At 40.9% G+C, this 18,021-nt stretch overlaps 1 protein-coding gene across 6 annotated transcripts in view; it reads left to right on the top strand.

Moving 5' to 3' along the window:
* Positions 1 to 18,021, top strand: part of nrxn2b (neurexin 2b) — a 589,914-nt gene that overhangs the window by 261,968 nt on the left and 309,925 nt on the right. For all 6 annotated transcript variants that reach the window (XM_034856686.1, XM_034856684.1, XM_034856685.1 and 3 more), the window contains 3 exons: positions 5,752 to 5,871; positions 8,118 to 8,499; positions 11,499 to 11,689. In XM_034856686.1, the coding sequence (XP_034712577.1) occupies positions 5,752 to 5,871; positions 8,118 to 8,499; positions 11,499 to 11,689 (693 nt within the window). The remainder of the gene's footprint in view (positions 1 to 5,751; positions 5,872 to 8,117; positions 8,500 to 11,498; positions 11,690 to 18,021) is intronic.

The raw sequence follows: 18,021 nt of genomic DNA, 5'->3' as shown, positions 1-18,021 counted from the left end.
ACACACACACACACACACACACACACACACACACACACACACACACACACACACACACACACACACACACCCGCGCATGCCAGTTTTGGGAAAGCAGCTGTGCTGACTCTGCATTTCCCTCTATCTTTTGGCTGTATCACTCTTTCTCTCTGCACACACACACACACACACACACTGCCCTCCCATTGTGCTCCCTTTCTCCCCCTCACCAACACCACCAATGCTATAACCTAAGACCTAAATTATCATTTTAACGTCACATTTTTGAAAATGGGCTCTCTCTTTCTTTGTGTCTCTTTATCTGTCGTTCACACACACACACACCCAAACCCCCTATGGTCCAATTAGGTGCACTGGTCTGTTTGCATAGCAGGAAAGAAGGGCAGAATGTCAGTGTGTGGGAGATGTTTCTATTGTGCACAGCATGTACTGCTCTCCTCTGCAAGGTTGAACGGAAGAGCAAACTCTCTCTCTCTCACTGTCTCTCACACACACTCCCCGCCCACAATGTTGGAAGCAAGAATGCCATGTAGTCTCAGTTCATAGCCTACAGTACCTGCAGTACACCTAAGAAACACCTCCCCACTCTTATACTTTAGCTGAAGAATACATATATATATATATATATATATATATATATATATATATATATTATTTATATTTTACACAAAACCCAGCTGTTTGTTGTTTTTTACTCTATACACGTCATTCACCATCAGTGATGACTAACGGCGTTACTTTCTTCAGTAGCGAGTAATCTAATTGATTACTCTTCCTATCTTAATAACGCTGTTACCACCAAAAAATGCTGCGCGTTCATATAATTAAAGCTGTTTTTTTTTTTCATTACACCAACTAGATCTCTGAGCTGAGAGGCAAACACTTTTTTTTGACTGTTTTTCCTTGGTTAGTGGGCAGTGCACGAGACAAGCGCATAAATGCTGACAATTGGCTGAAGTTGAGTAAAATTTCATGGTAACCCATTCAGAGGTAGACTTGGCCATTGTCAGACACACAATGAACAACACAAGCGAGTCAGTCAACGAGAGACAGGTATAGCAAGCCCAAGTGAGAGGCAATAAATATCAAAAGTTCCAAAACATCTATTGTGTTATTTTTATTGCTCCACTAGACATAATATCTACATACATGGCATCTGATTGGAGGCTAGTCTCACTTGTCCCACAGCAACATTAAAATAGTTTAGATGTCTGTATTTTTTGCTTTTGGGACTATATTTATTTTGGGGCAGTTGCAATAACTTCAAAAATTAAAGTATGTTTGGTCCGTGTATGCTTCCGGTTGAGACAGTACAGATACATTTTAAATTAATGTAATTTCTTGTTTGATACAGGTTTAACTGGTCTAGAGTCACATAGGTAGAAAATAACATGTTAAGTGAATAAATATATTACCAATTGTAAAATATTATAATAAATAAAGCCAAGACAGTAGTTGTTTTTTAGCTTTGCTGTTTTAGAAAACTTTTTAAAATGTTTTTTTATGCCAATTTAATTCTGACAAGACTCAAAGATCATGTAGTTTTTAAGAAAATTATCATGCATCACTTACTAGGTGCTGGCCCATATAAATTGCGTGATAAACATATCATTAAATTGCAGTCATTTGACATATAACTTAGCATTCTTGCAGGATATTTTCTGTGGTTTTAGTTTTAAAGAACACACATCCTCTCTTTGTATAAAGAGCATATATGTAATGCACCTTCTCAAGTATGTACAATAGTATATGCCAGTGTACAGTACAGTGTGTTAACGTACAATGTGTTTCCCCAGATGGGTGCACAACAGGGGGTTGCCTGAGGTCTATCACCTGGTAGTAAAATGCTAATCATGAACATAAATAAGTCCTACACTCACACTACACATTCATATATCCCCACCTCTGTCTGTCTTGCTAAGCAGGAATTTTTATAGAGACATCTTTATCTATCCCCCTCTTTTCCATATTAATTCACAAAAAAGCCAGGCATTGCAATTCCCCCTGGTCAGCATTTGGTCTCTCTGGTCAGATTTATATCCTCATTTTCTGTTTTGCATAAAAAAATCCATTTCAATCATCTTGTATCCCCCTCCTCATCCCTACGTTTTCTGTTATCTCTTTCTTTTTCACCCCTCCTCAGTCTTTCTCCCGCCCCCTTTTCAACAGTCAATATCAGCGTCCCCCGTCTTTCCTCATAGTGGGGCTGCTGAGCTGAGAATAAAACACTGTACCAAGGAGCTATTTTAATTAGACTGCAGTCCACTGTTATATATTTTCTTTTTTTGAATGTGTGCTAGCGAGTGCGGTTGCCTGAATGTGTGTGGCATTGCGGAAAATCGCGACCTCCTGAGTGCTAGCTTCTCATAATTATGTTCTCTCCCAAGGAATTTAAATCACAGAGGCTGAACTGGCATTTCGCTACGGTATCCCATACTTGAGGATCTGCATGGGATCTGTCAAACCTTATAAAGGAGAATATGGTGCTGTTGTAGAAGTGGATCTAATGTTATGGAAATTTGGCTTATACAGTAGCTCGGGTCCCGTTGTTCAGTTGAGTCAGTTGCATAATACTTTGTTCTATGATGAGTTCAATGTCCCAATTATTTATTCTGTGAAGGCTGATTGGAGACTTTCCAATTCTACATTAATGTTATAATGAACATAAATGCATTGCTACCTTTGATCTAAATCCTAATTTCCACAGCAACTTTACCATACAGTAGGTTTTTCTTAACAGCTCAGTCTGGGCACCAGTGTGACTGGACTGTGATTGGGCGGTGAACTGTCTCATTAGTTCATCAACACATTCAAACCCTCTAGGCAAATATTGACTTGCTGACACACCCTGCTGTTACCCATGACCCTCAACACTGTAGCTACATATACTTGAAAACTTGGTTTTCATTGTCAGTATGGCTGCATGACTCATGGCTGCTTCTGTTGTCGTCTGGACTTACTAGGGACCGCCCATGGTCCTATCATGCTGTGGCGCTGTTGTTTTGGCCACTACATTGGCTAGGAGTGATCACTCCTCTTTGGCCGTTTTTGAGCCCTCTGGCCAACATCAGACTTTTGCACACTCGTTAGCTTAATAACCATGTTGGGAAAGCTAGCTGGGATGATTGATGGATGATTTTGAACGACAATGGGGATGTTGGCTGGATCATCCATTGGTCTGGTTTCATGTAGAAGGCAACTGAAACAAAATGAAACTTTCCTCATGTTAGTGTTTTTCCTTGGCATTTGTATTCCGTTTGTCAGATGGTCCTTCTATATTAAGAATCACTGGCTTCTGGAAGGTCACACATTTCCATCAGGGGAGGCAATTGTTGTCTCTGCTACTTCTACACATAAACATTTAACATCCATGATTTCCTGATTTTTATTATGGAAATGTTGTCATCATTGACTCATGAGCAGCTTCAGACTCTAAAGTTGTTTTGATTGGGGTTTAGACATAATGATTGTACAACTGTGTTTGAGTACTCACTGCTGCAACCAAAACCACACACCCTGAATAGAGACTGATGGCAACAACCTGCAACCATTGGCTGACGGCTTGTGTTCCATTGATCCAGTTGCATTAATCAAGGTTGTTTACAGAGAGAACACAGCAACCAATGATGGATATCTGCTCTAAATTATGCAGATCACACCTCTCTTTTACGGTGTGCTGATACAGTCAATGAAGATTATCTACAATCTTGGCTACTTTTACACTAGTTAAAAAAATCTGCCTGACATCTCTACAGCTCCCATGTGACAGAGAGAGGATGGGAACAAAGAGATAAAGAGAGGATGCTTCTGTTTATTTGATCACAGCCTTTTGCTCGGCTGATCTCCAACTTAGACAAAGTGAGAGGGCACAACTGGCAGGATGAGAATTAATTGCATTTTAATAATTGCCAGCTCTTTAATTAATGAGCCCTGCGTCCCCCATTTGTTTTTCCAGCAATGACTACCTCTCTCTGCCAGTGGCTGAATTAAAGACTTAGCAGCTTATTTAACCCAGGACCACTAGCTCTTAGCTTTCTTGTTTGCAGTGATACCTGGGCAGTAAAGGTATCTTTGTATCAGCCTTAACTTCTCTGCTGTTAACTTACATCCAATCTTTGCCAGCAATGTAGCAGTCTTTTCCTTTACATTTACTTCACACACAGTCTGATCTAAAGTCTCTCTGTCCAATTTCATGTGGCTGAGGATAAAAAAGCCCATGAAAACAGCAATATAATAAGAAAAGGAGAGTAAACGGAAAAACAATTCTCCAGTGGGCCATGTGTGTGTTCTTGCCAAGTGTGGCCATCAATTGATTGGACTCTTTTTTTTCATCTAGAATACATAATTTCACACACAACTGGAAAGCGTACAATCATATTTTTTCCAGACTGTACTAAATCATCCAGTCTAGCACTTGGTAAAATACAGTGGGGCTCAAAAATGTGGGCACCAAAAGGCATCAAATGACAGATTAGACATTCGTATAATATGTCATAAAAAATTAGATTTTATTTACATCATTTACGCTTTAAAAGTAACAGAAAACTAATGTCTTAATGGTGTAAGAAAGCCATTGTCTTTGTCACATTTCTCTATTCACCAGCCACAATGGCCCTTGCTGCACTCCAGAGCTGCCTAAAAGTACAGAAAGTATGGAAGGTGGCTCAATAGAAGTGACTTGACTCCTCCAGCATTCTGCTATTTCCGTCTGCCCTGCTGCAGTTTAGGTGCAAGTCTCCCCTCATTATGTAGTTGTTTACAGAATTCTACCTCTCCTCTCTTATCACTGATTACCTTCACCTGGGTGCCATGACACTGTGCACGCTCACTGCTGGCATGCCATCGTTTCAGCTTCTGATGCCGTGTGGGTGATGATTTCCATTTTGTTGTCACTTCCCAAGTTACTCATGCACGTCTATTTTTGAATCATTTGATTGAAACTTTTGACACAGTTATTACCCGCCACAAGCCACCACCTTGACTTCAGCCATGAATCACGTCAACTCCTAATGGCGCATTGAAAGAGGATTCATGACTGCTGTCTTAATCAAAATCTCCCCCACCAGCAGTCAGTTCTAATGTTTCTGTAATAGGTCATTGGCAGGGTATAAATAGACTGTTTATGCATGGAAAAGGCGCTTATGTAAATATGGCTCTGATAGGTGTTTCTGCAACCCCACATGCTGTTGCATCAAACTGTCTCCTTCAGTGGCGGATGCAAAACAACTGCAAGAGACGTGAGCGGAGGAGAAGGGAATTGGGAGGGGAATGGGGGGATTAGGGAGGAGAGCATTTTAGGGCATGAGCGGTTAAACCGTCTCTCGACTATTTGCTAAACCTGAGACGTGAAACACGACTTCATATAGTGTGTGTAACACCGCATCTCCAGTTGTCATTGGCTGCCTGTTCTAATCAACTTCCTCAACTAGTTACGACTTATTTGTTCCACTGCCGTTGATGACATCCTGCCGAAACGCTGTGAGCATTTGAGAAGACATTCAATTTTACAGTCTGTCAGGCCGGATATTTGATTCCTTTCATTTTCCTGTGTACTGGGAGAATCCATACTGTGAATGTTGTGAAACATGCAGGTTTTCTCTATGAGCACTGTCACCTACTGTGTGCGAACTGTGTGTGTGTGTGTGTGTGTGTGTGTGTGTGTGTGTATATGTGGGTGCATGAGTAGGCCCGTGCAACATTCCCGCTGTGCTGTTTGTGATTTGATTTCCCCCCCACCCCCTCCTCCTACAGGCAAAGGACCTGAGACGCTGTTCGCGGGGCAGAAGCTGAACGACAATGAGTGGCACATGGTGAAGGTGGTGCGACGAGGAAAGAGCCTGCAGCTGTCTGTGGATAATGTCACAGTGGAAGGTTAGTTGTGTTTGTTACACACAGAGATTCATTTGGCGCGAGAAGCAGTGAATAAGACCATAGTGAGTGTGAGGAGGTCACAAATCGGCCCGTAGTCCTCCACAATAACGCATCCACCCACAGAAAGTCAACTGTTTTGCCATTTCTCATTGAAACAACTCATTTTAAAACAGAAGGTGACTAATTATGATGATAATAAAGTAGACATGGAGGTGGTATTCATTACCTCTTATACTGATTGTTAGGGAGAGTTGAAACAGAGCTACAAAAACAGTTTCCTGACAATTACAATCATTACGTATTGGTGAGTAAACCCTAATATGGTCACAATCTTATCCACCTACACTCAGTGTGTCTCATTTTAAAGACTGGAAATGGTAAACGAGATCATCCCATACAGATTTATAAAGAGTTGAAAGGATTACATGTGTGTAATTTAGATTTGGCACCAAAATTAAATTAAAGGAAATGACGTTTTGTTAAGCATACTGTATACCGAACGTGAGTGAGGAACTGTGTACAAAGTACGGAGGAACATGTTTGGCCAACTTCTGGGAAAATAGTAAGAGAAGGGTGAAAGGTCGAGAAACGCGGTGGAGTCACAGGCACTTGCAGTATTGTGGCCTCAGGCAAAAAGGGTGGCAGGGAAGAGGTAAGAAAAGAGGTGCTCGCTAGATGAAGGAGAGTGGATATGCTGAGGCCAGAAGCGAGGACTGACCCTGTTGAGTTCTCACTGGATCACAAACACCTTCATGGGAAAGGAAACAGAGGAAGCACCCAGGGAGTCCTTCCAGGGCTGGCCAGGCTTTAGCAGGGAGTGTATATGCCCAGGAGGCATCCTTACCAGATGCCCGAACCACCTCAACTGGCTCCTTTCAACGCGAAGGAGCAGCGGCTCTACTCTGAGCTCCCCACAGATGACTGTGCTTCTCACCCTATCTCTAAAGGAGACGCCAGCCACCCTACTGAGGAAACCCATTTTGGCCGCCTGTACCCTGGATCTCGTTCTTTCGGACATGACCCAGCCTTCATGACCATAGGTGAGGGTAGGAATAAACACTGACCAGTAGATCGAGAGCTTTGCCTTCTGGCTCAGCTCCCTTTTCGTCACAACTGCGCAATAAATGGAATGTAATGCCGCACCCACTGCTCTGATTCTCCGACCAATCTCACGCTCCATGGTCCCCTCACTCGCAAACAAGACCCCAAGGTATTTATACATCTTAACTTGGGGTAAGGTCTCATTCCCTACCTGAAGAAGGCACTCCATCGGTTTCTTGCTGAGAACCATGGCTTTAGATTAAGAGGTGCTGATCCTCATCCCAGCCACTTTACACTTGGCTGCGAACCGATCCAGTGAGTTCTGAAGGTCACAGACCGATGAGGCCATCAGGACCACATCATCTGCAAAAAGCAGTGATGAGATCCTTAGCCCGCCAAACTGGAACCTCTCCCCAAGCCAACTACGTCTCGTTATCCTGTCCATAAATATTACAAACAGGATTGATGACAAAGCGCAGCCCTGGCGGAGACCAACCCTCACCTGGAAGGGGCCTGACTTACTGACGAGAACCAGGACACAGCTCTCGCTTTGGTCATTCAGACATTGGTTGGCCCTGAGAAAGGACCCCCTCACCCCATACTACCGCAGCACCTCCCACAGTGTCTCCCGGGGGAGCCGGCCATACGCCTTCTCCAGATCCACAAAACACATGTAGACTGGTTGGGCATACTCTCATCTGAAGAAAGTGAAGATCTGATCCGTTGTTCAACGACCAGGACGGAATCTGCATTGTCCCTCTTCAATCCGAGGCTCAACTATTGTGCGCCTTTACAATAAAATATTATACTGTACACACACTGCAAGCAACTAACAATCTAATCAGCATGATAGATATGCCAAAATCATAGATGTGCGTATCACTAAATTACTATATCAGGTACAGTAATTTAGTCTTGCTATGCATTGCTTAATAGTTAATTGCTTGTTAATATTTTCATGATAGCTTTAAGTTTGACATTTTCCACAGAAAGTATAAATCTCTAGAAGTTTAATGTATTTACGCTTCAAAACTTATTTGATATTTCTTATTAGGTTGGTTATAATCCTTTCTCAGTGTTACAATGTGACATAATCCTTACAATGTTCCCAGGATGCCTCATACTGCCTAAAGGAGAACATGTGCTGCCATTTGTGTTCTGAGTAAAAGCTATTTTTTTTTTCTCTGTACCTTCCACCATTTCAGGCCAGATGACTGGTGCCCACACACGTCTCGAGTTCCACAACATTGAGACGGGCATCATGACCGAGAGACGCTTCATATCTGTGGTGCCCTCACACTTCATTGGCCACCTCCAGGGCCTGACCTTCAATGGGGTGCCCTACCTAGACCAATGCAAAAATGGGGACATCTCCTACTGTGAACTGAACGCCCGCTTTGGCATGCGTCACATCATTGCAGATCCAGTGACGTTTCGAACGAAAGGAAGCTATTTAGCGCTAGCCACTTTGCAAGCCTACGCCTCCATGCACCTCTTCTTTCAGTTTAAAACCACCACGCCGGACGGCCTGATGCTCTTCAACTCTGGAGACGGGAGTGACTTTATTGTCGTGGAGCTGGTGAAGGGGTGAGTCCCATGTGATTTCAGTTCATTAATGAACAATGAAGGTTATAAATCCGCAAAAACTCTGCTGCCCAATGTCACAAAAGATTTACTTTTCCACTATTCCCTTAATGTTTGGCTTCAGTAATGACAATACATTATTTATTTATTTCAAGACTTTTTGGGGGGCATTTTTAGGCCTTTATTGACAGGACAGCTGAAGAAATGAAAGGGAAGAGAGGGGGGAATGACATGCAGCAAAGGGGCGGAGGTCAAAGTCAAACCCGGCCCACTGCGTCGAGGACTAAACCTATATGTATATAGGCGCCCGCTCTACAAACTGAGCTATCCGGGCGCGCCCATGACAATACATTTTAAGCAATTGCTTAGTTGGGCTTTTACCTCTTCTCCAATCTACCATTGACAGAAAACATGAAAACCTCAGCTCTTGTTGTACTGTGATTCAGTTTTGTGCTGTAAAGCAGTTTCACTTTGCAAAGTGATCCAGCCCATTTCCAGCTAAATCGAACCAAGTGGTAGCCTGGGTAAACCCCGCCCACTCTGGCAGTGATTTGATTTGTCCCCGCAGCTCGATCTGGAAACCTGCAAGTATAATTCTCCTGCTTCAGTTTACAATTTTGCAGGGACCAATCACAAACAGGCTTATCTTCCTGCCGCTGTATTTGCGGGTTTAACACAATGACAAAAGAGAAGCGACCAAGCAGCTACTTGTGTATTTTCAACATTGTTGAAAAATTATGTTGAAAGCCACATATGCACTATGTTAATGCCAAAATATCCAAATCAGTTATAATATATATGTAACACCAATTATTTATTAAATCACGCTCATTGTACACGTTGTATTGTTCTTTCGTACTGCCAAACATTACTTACTGTTTGACCTATATTCATTCTTTAAAAAAGGTGCCTTGACAATTGAAATAAAACCACTTATAGAGCACCAACTAACCACTATTTTTTAAATTTAAAGCACTAAAATTCAGAGATACTGTTGACTTTAAAACCGCACAAATGATGTACAAAATAAATAATCATCAGCTATCAAACAGTATTTAAGGGCCTTTTCAAATAAGAGAGAGCAGATATCACTTAAGAGAAACATTTGTATTTAAAAATAAATTTATAAGAACAAATGCTAAATATCACTGCATCCCAACCAACTGAGTTACTTTATGGAACAGTTGCAGTGAAGAGATGAAATTGTGTACAACAATCAGCAATTTCAAGGTATTATTTAAAATGAATATATTAAAGAGATACGAAAAGGATTTGAAGTGATAATATTGCATAATGACTGTATGGTTCCTTGGCATCTATATACTAAGTCTAGTGTGGATGTGTAATTTATTCTGCTATAGATAGATGGTAAAGAACGTAGAAGAAGTCTCAACTCTATTGAGCTGAGTGATAGCCAGAGTAACCCAGTAGCACACTAGGGCTGGGTATCATTTAAAAAAACAACAATTGCCAGTAGCAATACCAGAACCCTTAAGGTGATACCAATACCAATAGAGTACTTAATTTGATACCTTTTTTCTACTTCATTCATTACCCATCATGTGAATGGAAGCATTCAATGTGTAAAATTGCCTCTCTACTCCTGCCCATGCAAATTATTTGTACACAAATACATTTTAAAAATGTTCAAATGCGCTCGACTTTGCCACACCGCTGTGTGACTGTATAGAAAGTGGGCCAATCAAATGCTGCATCTAATCGAAGAACGATTGCGGTCATTAGCTGTGAGGAAAACCATACCATAAGGGAGCCATTTCTCAATCTGGGTCCAAAAAGGATGGAATGCAGGTATTGTTTGACCGGAAAAGTTTCCATACTACTTGGCACTACATTATTTTGGTCCATACCTTTAAAAGGTATTGAGTACCGAAATCCAGCCTTGATGCACACTTTGTGAAATACGGTGAGGAGTCTGGTGGTTTGTCAGTTGATCACTGCACAAAACAAGAAAATGGTCTTAAACTACTTTATCATTCATTCAAAATGTGTGTCGTTGGCAACAAAGTATACACTCCACTATACGATAAAAAATGTATGAAACACAGCTTTTGTCATTCAAAGTAACGCAGATCAGTGAGTCATTTAATGCTGCTTTGAATCAGGGCTGGCTAGATAAAAGTGACTTCAGAGCAAGTTATCATAATCAGTTGTCTTTAAAGTTTAAAGCTCAGCTGAAAGCTGCACATACCACAGGGTAACAGAAAGCAGTATATATTTAATTCAGTTTTTTTCTTGAAAACTTGTCTCTTGGGTTTTTATTTTACACTCCATTAACTGATAACTGTTAATGCATAACTGTGAGCACAATGTATCACAAATACACTTATATACGTTATTATACTGACTGGCAAAGTATTTGGCAACATTTTATGTGAGCTAGAAGCCAGAACAAACCAGAAATAAACTGGTTAGAATTGTCAATTGTATCACCCTAAAAGCTGTTCCTAATTAAAGTATCAAAAAGAGGCTTTGCCTTGTGTATCTCTCTTCCTCTTGTGCTCTATTGTCAGCACTGTTACAACACAAAGCCTGAGCTCCCTCTGCCACACAAAGACAAGAGGCTACATAAAGGAATTAGAATTGAGCTAGAAAACAACACACCTTGAATGAAACAGCCACAATAGCCTTAACCCAAAACACAAAAGACTGCCATATTTGTGTGAACGGGGGAACCTTGCCACCTCGTCTGCCTTTGGGCAAACAAGGGCTTTTAGACAAAAACAACAGCTATACAAACTGGTAACATTATGCACTTCAAAAATATATTCTTAGATAGAGAACAGGATCGGGAAATTGGAGACAAAGTAGGAGAGTGTTGTGATGAGAAAACAGTTTGAATTCTAACTAGTACTGGTGCTTGTCACCGTTTTCTCCAAAATGATTTTGATTTCCTTTCCGTAAGGACCAGTTATTGCATTAGCTCTGTAATAACAACCAGACAGACACTCGCACATGCTTAACTCTGACATCTGACTTCACAGATACGTCCACTACGTCTTCGATCTCGGCAACGGGCCGTCGCTGATGAAGGGCAACTCGGACAAGCCCCTCAATGACAACCAGTGGCACAACGTGGTGGTGTCCCGGGACGCCAATAATGTACACACACTCAAGATCGACTCACGCACCGTTACGCAGCACTCCAATGGAGCCCGCAACCTGGACCTCAAAGGTAACAGCAGGCCGTTCAGCTCACAGTGATACATTCTTCCCAGAAAACATTAACGATTCCTGTGTCATCCTTTGTCTGTATCTTAAGTGATGTTGGAATGTGGCCATGATCACATGCCAGCTCAAATCCATCTAAATTAGAACCACTTTCAGCAGATGCCTGCCAATTGGAAGGTTGGTGGTTTGATCCCTGACCTTGCAGTTCCATGTTGAAGTGTCCTTGGGCACAGTGAGCCATCGGAGTGCAAAAAAAGTGTTTATCGGATGAGCAGGTCGCAGCCTCAGCTCACACTGTATGAACGAGTGTGAATGGTTCCTGTAATCTGCACTTTGAGTTAGAAGACTAGAAAAGTGCTATCCATTTTCCATAAACAGTCCGTTTACATTTACCTCACAAAAATGACTTAGAACATCCCAGTCTTAAAGGAAATTGCATGCGCTTGCTTGAGCACAGTATGTTTAGATTTGTTTGTGGGTTTTGTTATTCCTGAAATATGTGACATTTCAGTGCAAGGGCCATGGATACACATAGCAAACTAAATGGCGCTGCCAAGTGTAAATGTGCTTGGCAAACAAGAGTGGACAGGGGGTGAAATAAAACTTAACAAAAGCCTGGCAGCACTGTGCTTGCCTATCCTCTTCACCTTGAAATATGTTCCCCTACCTATTCCCTCTTTCAACAGATGGTTGGATTTAAAGGAACAGGGCAATATAAGAGCTATATCCTTTACCAATTGGTACCCCAGTATGACCTAAATGCAACATCACAGAAGTTGAAAACAAAGAATCATGCCATAAAACAATAACAGCTTATCACTTCATCCTTCTGTGCTCTTTTTTCCACTTGTTTCCACCGTCACTGTTGAGTACACTTGACTTTTACCCGCAATATGATGAATATCTTTTGATGGAGACAGCTTTACCTTCTATGACTTTAAAATACCTTGCCTGCGTGAATCATCTTGAAATAATAGCCGCGGTTCCAAGGCACTTAAAAGTGAGCAGGTATCTCTGGTGTGCTGGGAGACTGGGACTGGAGGCTCAGGTAATTGTAAGCTTTAGACCTCAGAAGTCCGGTGTTCCAATGTGTTATTTAGAAGCTTGAGAGTGGCTGCCTGTGGAGCGCAAGAGAGACAGCAATAGAATTAAAGTCAAAAGTAAAAAATAAAGAGTAACTTGGAAGAAAGACTCAGGATGTTGAGAGTGGACAATGTGAAGCGATGTTGTGCAACTCTGAACTGTTTCCAGTGTCTGTTTGTTGTAATGTTAAGATTGGCTATGAATGATTCACTTTCATTTTGACACGTCAGACATCAGGATGTGTCCTTGATGCCACTGAAGGATGTGAGTAGTCAAAAGATCAAAATGGGCCCCAAGCTTTTTTTGGGGGAAAGCATGATTTATTGACTTTTTTCAGTTTTGTCCTTTGCGGTGTGCATAGTGCAGTTGAGAAAAGGATTATCATAAGGGGGGTTTATAGAGTAATGGCACTATGCCAGTGTCCTTACACTGGGTACAGACAAGGGTACTGAAGACAGAACAAGCTTTCATAATTCCGGAGACACAGGGACTGAAAAGTAAACAATTGGCTAAAGTGGTTTTAGGAGTGAGTCATGTAGTTAGCAGCCTGTTATTTCATGGTCAAATACCAATGAATTGCATCATGCACATGGGCGAATATGTTATCGTCACATATGTTTTGGAGAAGGCAAATAACAGTCATATTAATTGTGTGCTCAGTTTTCTAGACTGCGATGTCAATTAAGAAATCTGTAATTACCAGATATGATGAATTCTTGCTTTCAAAGTTTTTGAATATATCAAGATGCAGTGTAATGTGTATTCATGATTTATAGATAAAACTAACCTCCTGTGCATCCATGCACTCTTTTCGGCATATCTACTCTTGTGATCACTTTCAGTTAATGTAGTAATTGATGTCGGTAATTAGGAGGGTTTTCTTTTTGATCGATTGCTTCTGTCTAGGCTGTGGCAAAAACTGCTGTCGATCAAACCCAAGACAGTCAGTGGAGGACTTGTAGAAAGTTCCTTCTTGATCTCCCCTCCCATATCCCTTAAACTCTCCCACCATATGCAAACCTGCTGAACTGTGTCCTTTCTAATCAAGCACAAGTGCTTTATTGCAACAACCCCACGCAAACAAGACACACACCCTCAGCTGTCTATGCATTTTCCCTAACTGAGCATGGGTGATTAACAGAAAATTGTACCTCCTTCTTATAAAACACCACCAAACGAGCGTGCATCGAAGAGATCGCTCAGCTGTCCACCACAAAGCCACAAGGGCTCCATTTGCATATTCTGTAGTATAGACACCCCATTGAATGATTTGTCTCACAAAGTAAACAGAAGGCAGCCATGTTTGTCTTTTTTGTGCCTAATCAACACAGTATACATGGCTGGGGAGTAACCCTCCATCTGTGTTATTAAGGTGTTCTAAATGATGTCACGCTGTGTAAAAAAAAAAAAAAAAGCTGTGTCTATAGACTGCCAAGGGTCTACAATCGGCAAAAAAAACAGACTGTGCCCAACTGCACCACAAAGCATACACAAACAGTGTGCCAGCGTTCCAGCCAATAAGAGCTAGGCACATTTTGTTTGAAAATGTACTTCTAACATCAACAAGAAGTGACATCACCCAACATTGCTTAGAGCACCTTTAATCTGTGAGCAACTGTTTAGAAACGTCTTCATTTTCAGGGTTCCTTTTCTTTATCTGAACAACTCTCGACAGTAGTGGACGAATGCAGAGTCAGCTCGGTGCTAGTGGGGCAAATAATGCTTGTAAATCTTGCTTTAGCGGGGTGGGATTCTCAATCCTCAATTCCCTTGTCTAATTGGGCATTCAAACCTTGCTCTGGAGTGCCGTGACCGTTCCCTTGCCATAATATCATGCACAGCTCCAGCACTGTAGTGCCATAACATCCTAGAGCAAAGCAACAGGTCTAAACACGTGTGTAAGCGAAGAAAGACTCTTGACAAATACGTTGACAAATGTTGTATTAGATATGAAGGGCTGAATTTTAGTTCCCTCTTGCATTTGTGTACACAAAGAGGATGCCATGTACGCTTTTCTGACTCTTCAACAGTCACACACAAAGTGTTTACGGATCAAACACAAGAAAAGGCAACAATAAGCCATTTCTCACATCGCTCTGCTCTGTTTCAACCACCATTTCTGCCTGCATTTCAAAAGAAAAAAGAGAAAAAAATATTTTCCAAACTTTATCTGTGTAATTGCCCAGAGAAAATGGGAAAAATGGGTTTCGCGCTCCTCGTCTTCCTTTGCTTTGTTTTTTTGTACAGGAAAAAAATCTTCAAGGAACCCCTCTTTGTCAGCTAAAGTATGCTGAGGGGAACAACACACACAGGCCTCGAGTATGGCACTCAGTGGATCTTGTTCTGTATGGTGAATGACAGACTCAGAAGAAGACATGTTAAACATAGACACAGAGGATATGGATTCATCATCCTGTTTACAACCTGTTGAACACAGTGATAGCAACGTAATGTCATATTGCCATGCAATAGTCTTGTTGATTGTACCGTGCAACAAAGTATAAAGGATCCTTATCAGATATGCTAGAAACGCTTTGCAATATGATAATACAGAAAAAAATCCTTTCAGTAGAAAATACAATACATCATAAAAGCTGAACATGATAACACTATTTAGTAGTGTGAGTGCAAATCTTTGAAACTTGGAAATCGTGCTTCTTTAAGCTATAGTGCCTATTTTCTGTTTTCTAAGTAATGACAACAACACAGTTGTCGCGTCCACACGATACAAACCTTCCCTGATCAGACACACCTCTTCTCCACGCAATTGCTAGTAGCCAAGGAGGAAACAGAGAATTCTAAGAAAAATTATAGACTCTTTAAGATAGATAAGATAAGATAAGAAGATAATAGAGGTAATTATTTTCACTCAAACTTCTGCGTGGGAAAGTTGCAGGATTAATAAGCTTTGAATAAAGTAACGGATGTTCATTAATATTAAAAAGTTACGCACTAAAACTTGAATTTGGACATGGAAAATATCACATGGCAGTAACTCCAGCAGATAGCCACAGTCATAGCTAACTAAAACTAAAACTGTTGCTATAAAAGGAGTGGAGGGAGTGAGAGAGTGTTCCTTAGTCCATATGTTTCACTAGCATAGTACATCATTATCAAACTAGGACTGCTTGTTCGGGTCAATTTGTTCGCAATTCGGTCAGAATATTTTTTGGACGCTCTGTTACCTACAGAGCACTGAGACTGGAGCTTCTTCTGTTCAAATACTCACAGATTGACTAAAAAGACCATATAAAACAGTGTTTCTAAAGCTCAGAATGCCACATGAAACTTAACTAGCATCTGCCGTGTCATACCTGTCACATTTCCTTGAAAAATGAATAGATCCCATTCAAAGCCTAAGTATCTCTTAGAATAAATTGAATTTATGTAGCGCTTTTCAAAAACTCAGTCGCTTATTGTATTATGCACCTTTTCTAGTAATATTCAACATGAGACTATGTCTGTTATAGACCAGTGAGCAATCTATCAGAGGAAGGTAACAAATTGAATGTACAATATCTGTCTTGGGATCTCAGCTGCAGGATTTTTGTTTTGGCGATCTATTGACTGCCTAAGATGTTCAACAATGGGGAGCCTATACAGTATAAATTGTTAAATTGTTATCGGTTAACACTCCTCCCGAGGCGCTACTTTGCTTCAGTAAAATGTATTTAATTATCACTGAATAAATTCCTTAGCAAAGGAGAGATTTCCTTCGTCAAACCCATCCGCTCTACCTCTGCGGGAACGTGTCAGCAGCAGCAGCCCGCCGATTGATGCTTCATATTGTGAGGGCCTGTGTTAGGAGTGCCTTTTGATATTTTGCCACATGGACCTGGTGGGGGATATTGGTTTAATTATTTTTGCATTACTGGTGTGAAATGTTTCAACTGTCAGCAGCTGTGTTTTACAAATATTTTATGTCATGGTTGCCAGGTGTTACTTGTAGCATTTTAACATTAGTAATTACCATGTTGGTTTCGAGGCTTCGGTATAATTACCAAAAAATAAACAAAACCATCATCCAGAAGACAAGCAGCCTCCTCGGGGGAAGATAGCAGAACAATTAGCAGCATACACTTTGTGACCGTGATACATCTTTATTTTGATGAACGCCCCTATCACAAGTACCACTTGGGGTGGACAGAGGTCCATTTGTTCATGCTAATTATGCCAAAGGTATTACAATTAATTAACAATTATGTATTGATCATCAATGTAACACACAGCCCCTCAAACCAAGGGTACTTCACGTTAATTAGTGAATGTCCTCCAGTTTAAGCCAGTGAGGATATGGGTCCTTCGCCGTGCCCTGTAACACAGAGATACTCAACTTGCTTTGCCCGGCGGCCCCTTTTGCAAAATAACAGGCGGACAGGGGCCAGTTAATAAACAGATGTTCATATTGTTTATCAGATAACATGAAAGAACATAAGAAGGCCCATAACTCATTTTTTGTTTAAATTCTTTGATTTAAAAAAATAATGACACTAGGCCTACATTATATGACTAATATCTTATGGTGCTAGATGCATCTGAATTTTAATTGTAAATTCTTTGGTTACATTTTTAAGACTTTATACAACAACAAAAATAGCTGGAACCTCTTGCATCATGCTATCACTCAAATGTTGCAATGGTTAATAAACATAGACATACATTCACTGCTCCTAAAAAACTCAATTTTGATGGTTTTTAATGCACTCTTGCACCTTATTTACATTGAAAGTACAAATTATGTATGTTATAAATTATAAAACGGTCGGCGGGCCACCTGGCACCCAAATCTGGCCCTTGGGCCGTAAATTGAGTGTCACTGCTCAAACATCTTTTATCAATTGATGGCACTACTGTACCAGAGAATAGCACTTAGTGTCTTAGAGTTCACACTTTTAGTCACTGTTTAATTATTGACATAGCAACACCAGCATTGTGCTGTATAGAATGTATAATGGCATTACAAATGAAAATCCCAGTTTTTCAATATTTTGGGCAGAATTATTTATGTTCGAAATTGGTGATTAATCTTTCCTAGGCCACAACCAGAACACGCAGATTCCCACAACTGGAGCAATACATTATCAAAGTTAGTCAAGCAAACAAAAGACAACACTGCATGTTTTAGTGTTGTAGTACTGTCTGGTTTGCGTCTTGAATGTTCTTGAAAAGCTGGAGTTGAAGTAAACAGTGTTGGTCATGTGGAAAAGGAAGTAAACCATTTCCCTGAGGGGAATACCCTGCTTTTATGCAAGG

This window comes from Etheostoma cragini, chromosome 19, assembly GCF_013103735.1.
Source record: "Etheostoma cragini isolate CJK2018 chromosome 19, CSU_Ecrag_1.0, whole genome shotgun sequence".
Classification (NCBI taxonomy): Eukaryota; Metazoa; Chordata; class Actinopteri; order Perciformes; family Percidae; genus Etheostoma; species Etheostoma cragini.
Note: the sequence above shows the minus strand (reverse complement) of the source record. Positions and strands in the feature narration are given on the sequence as shown.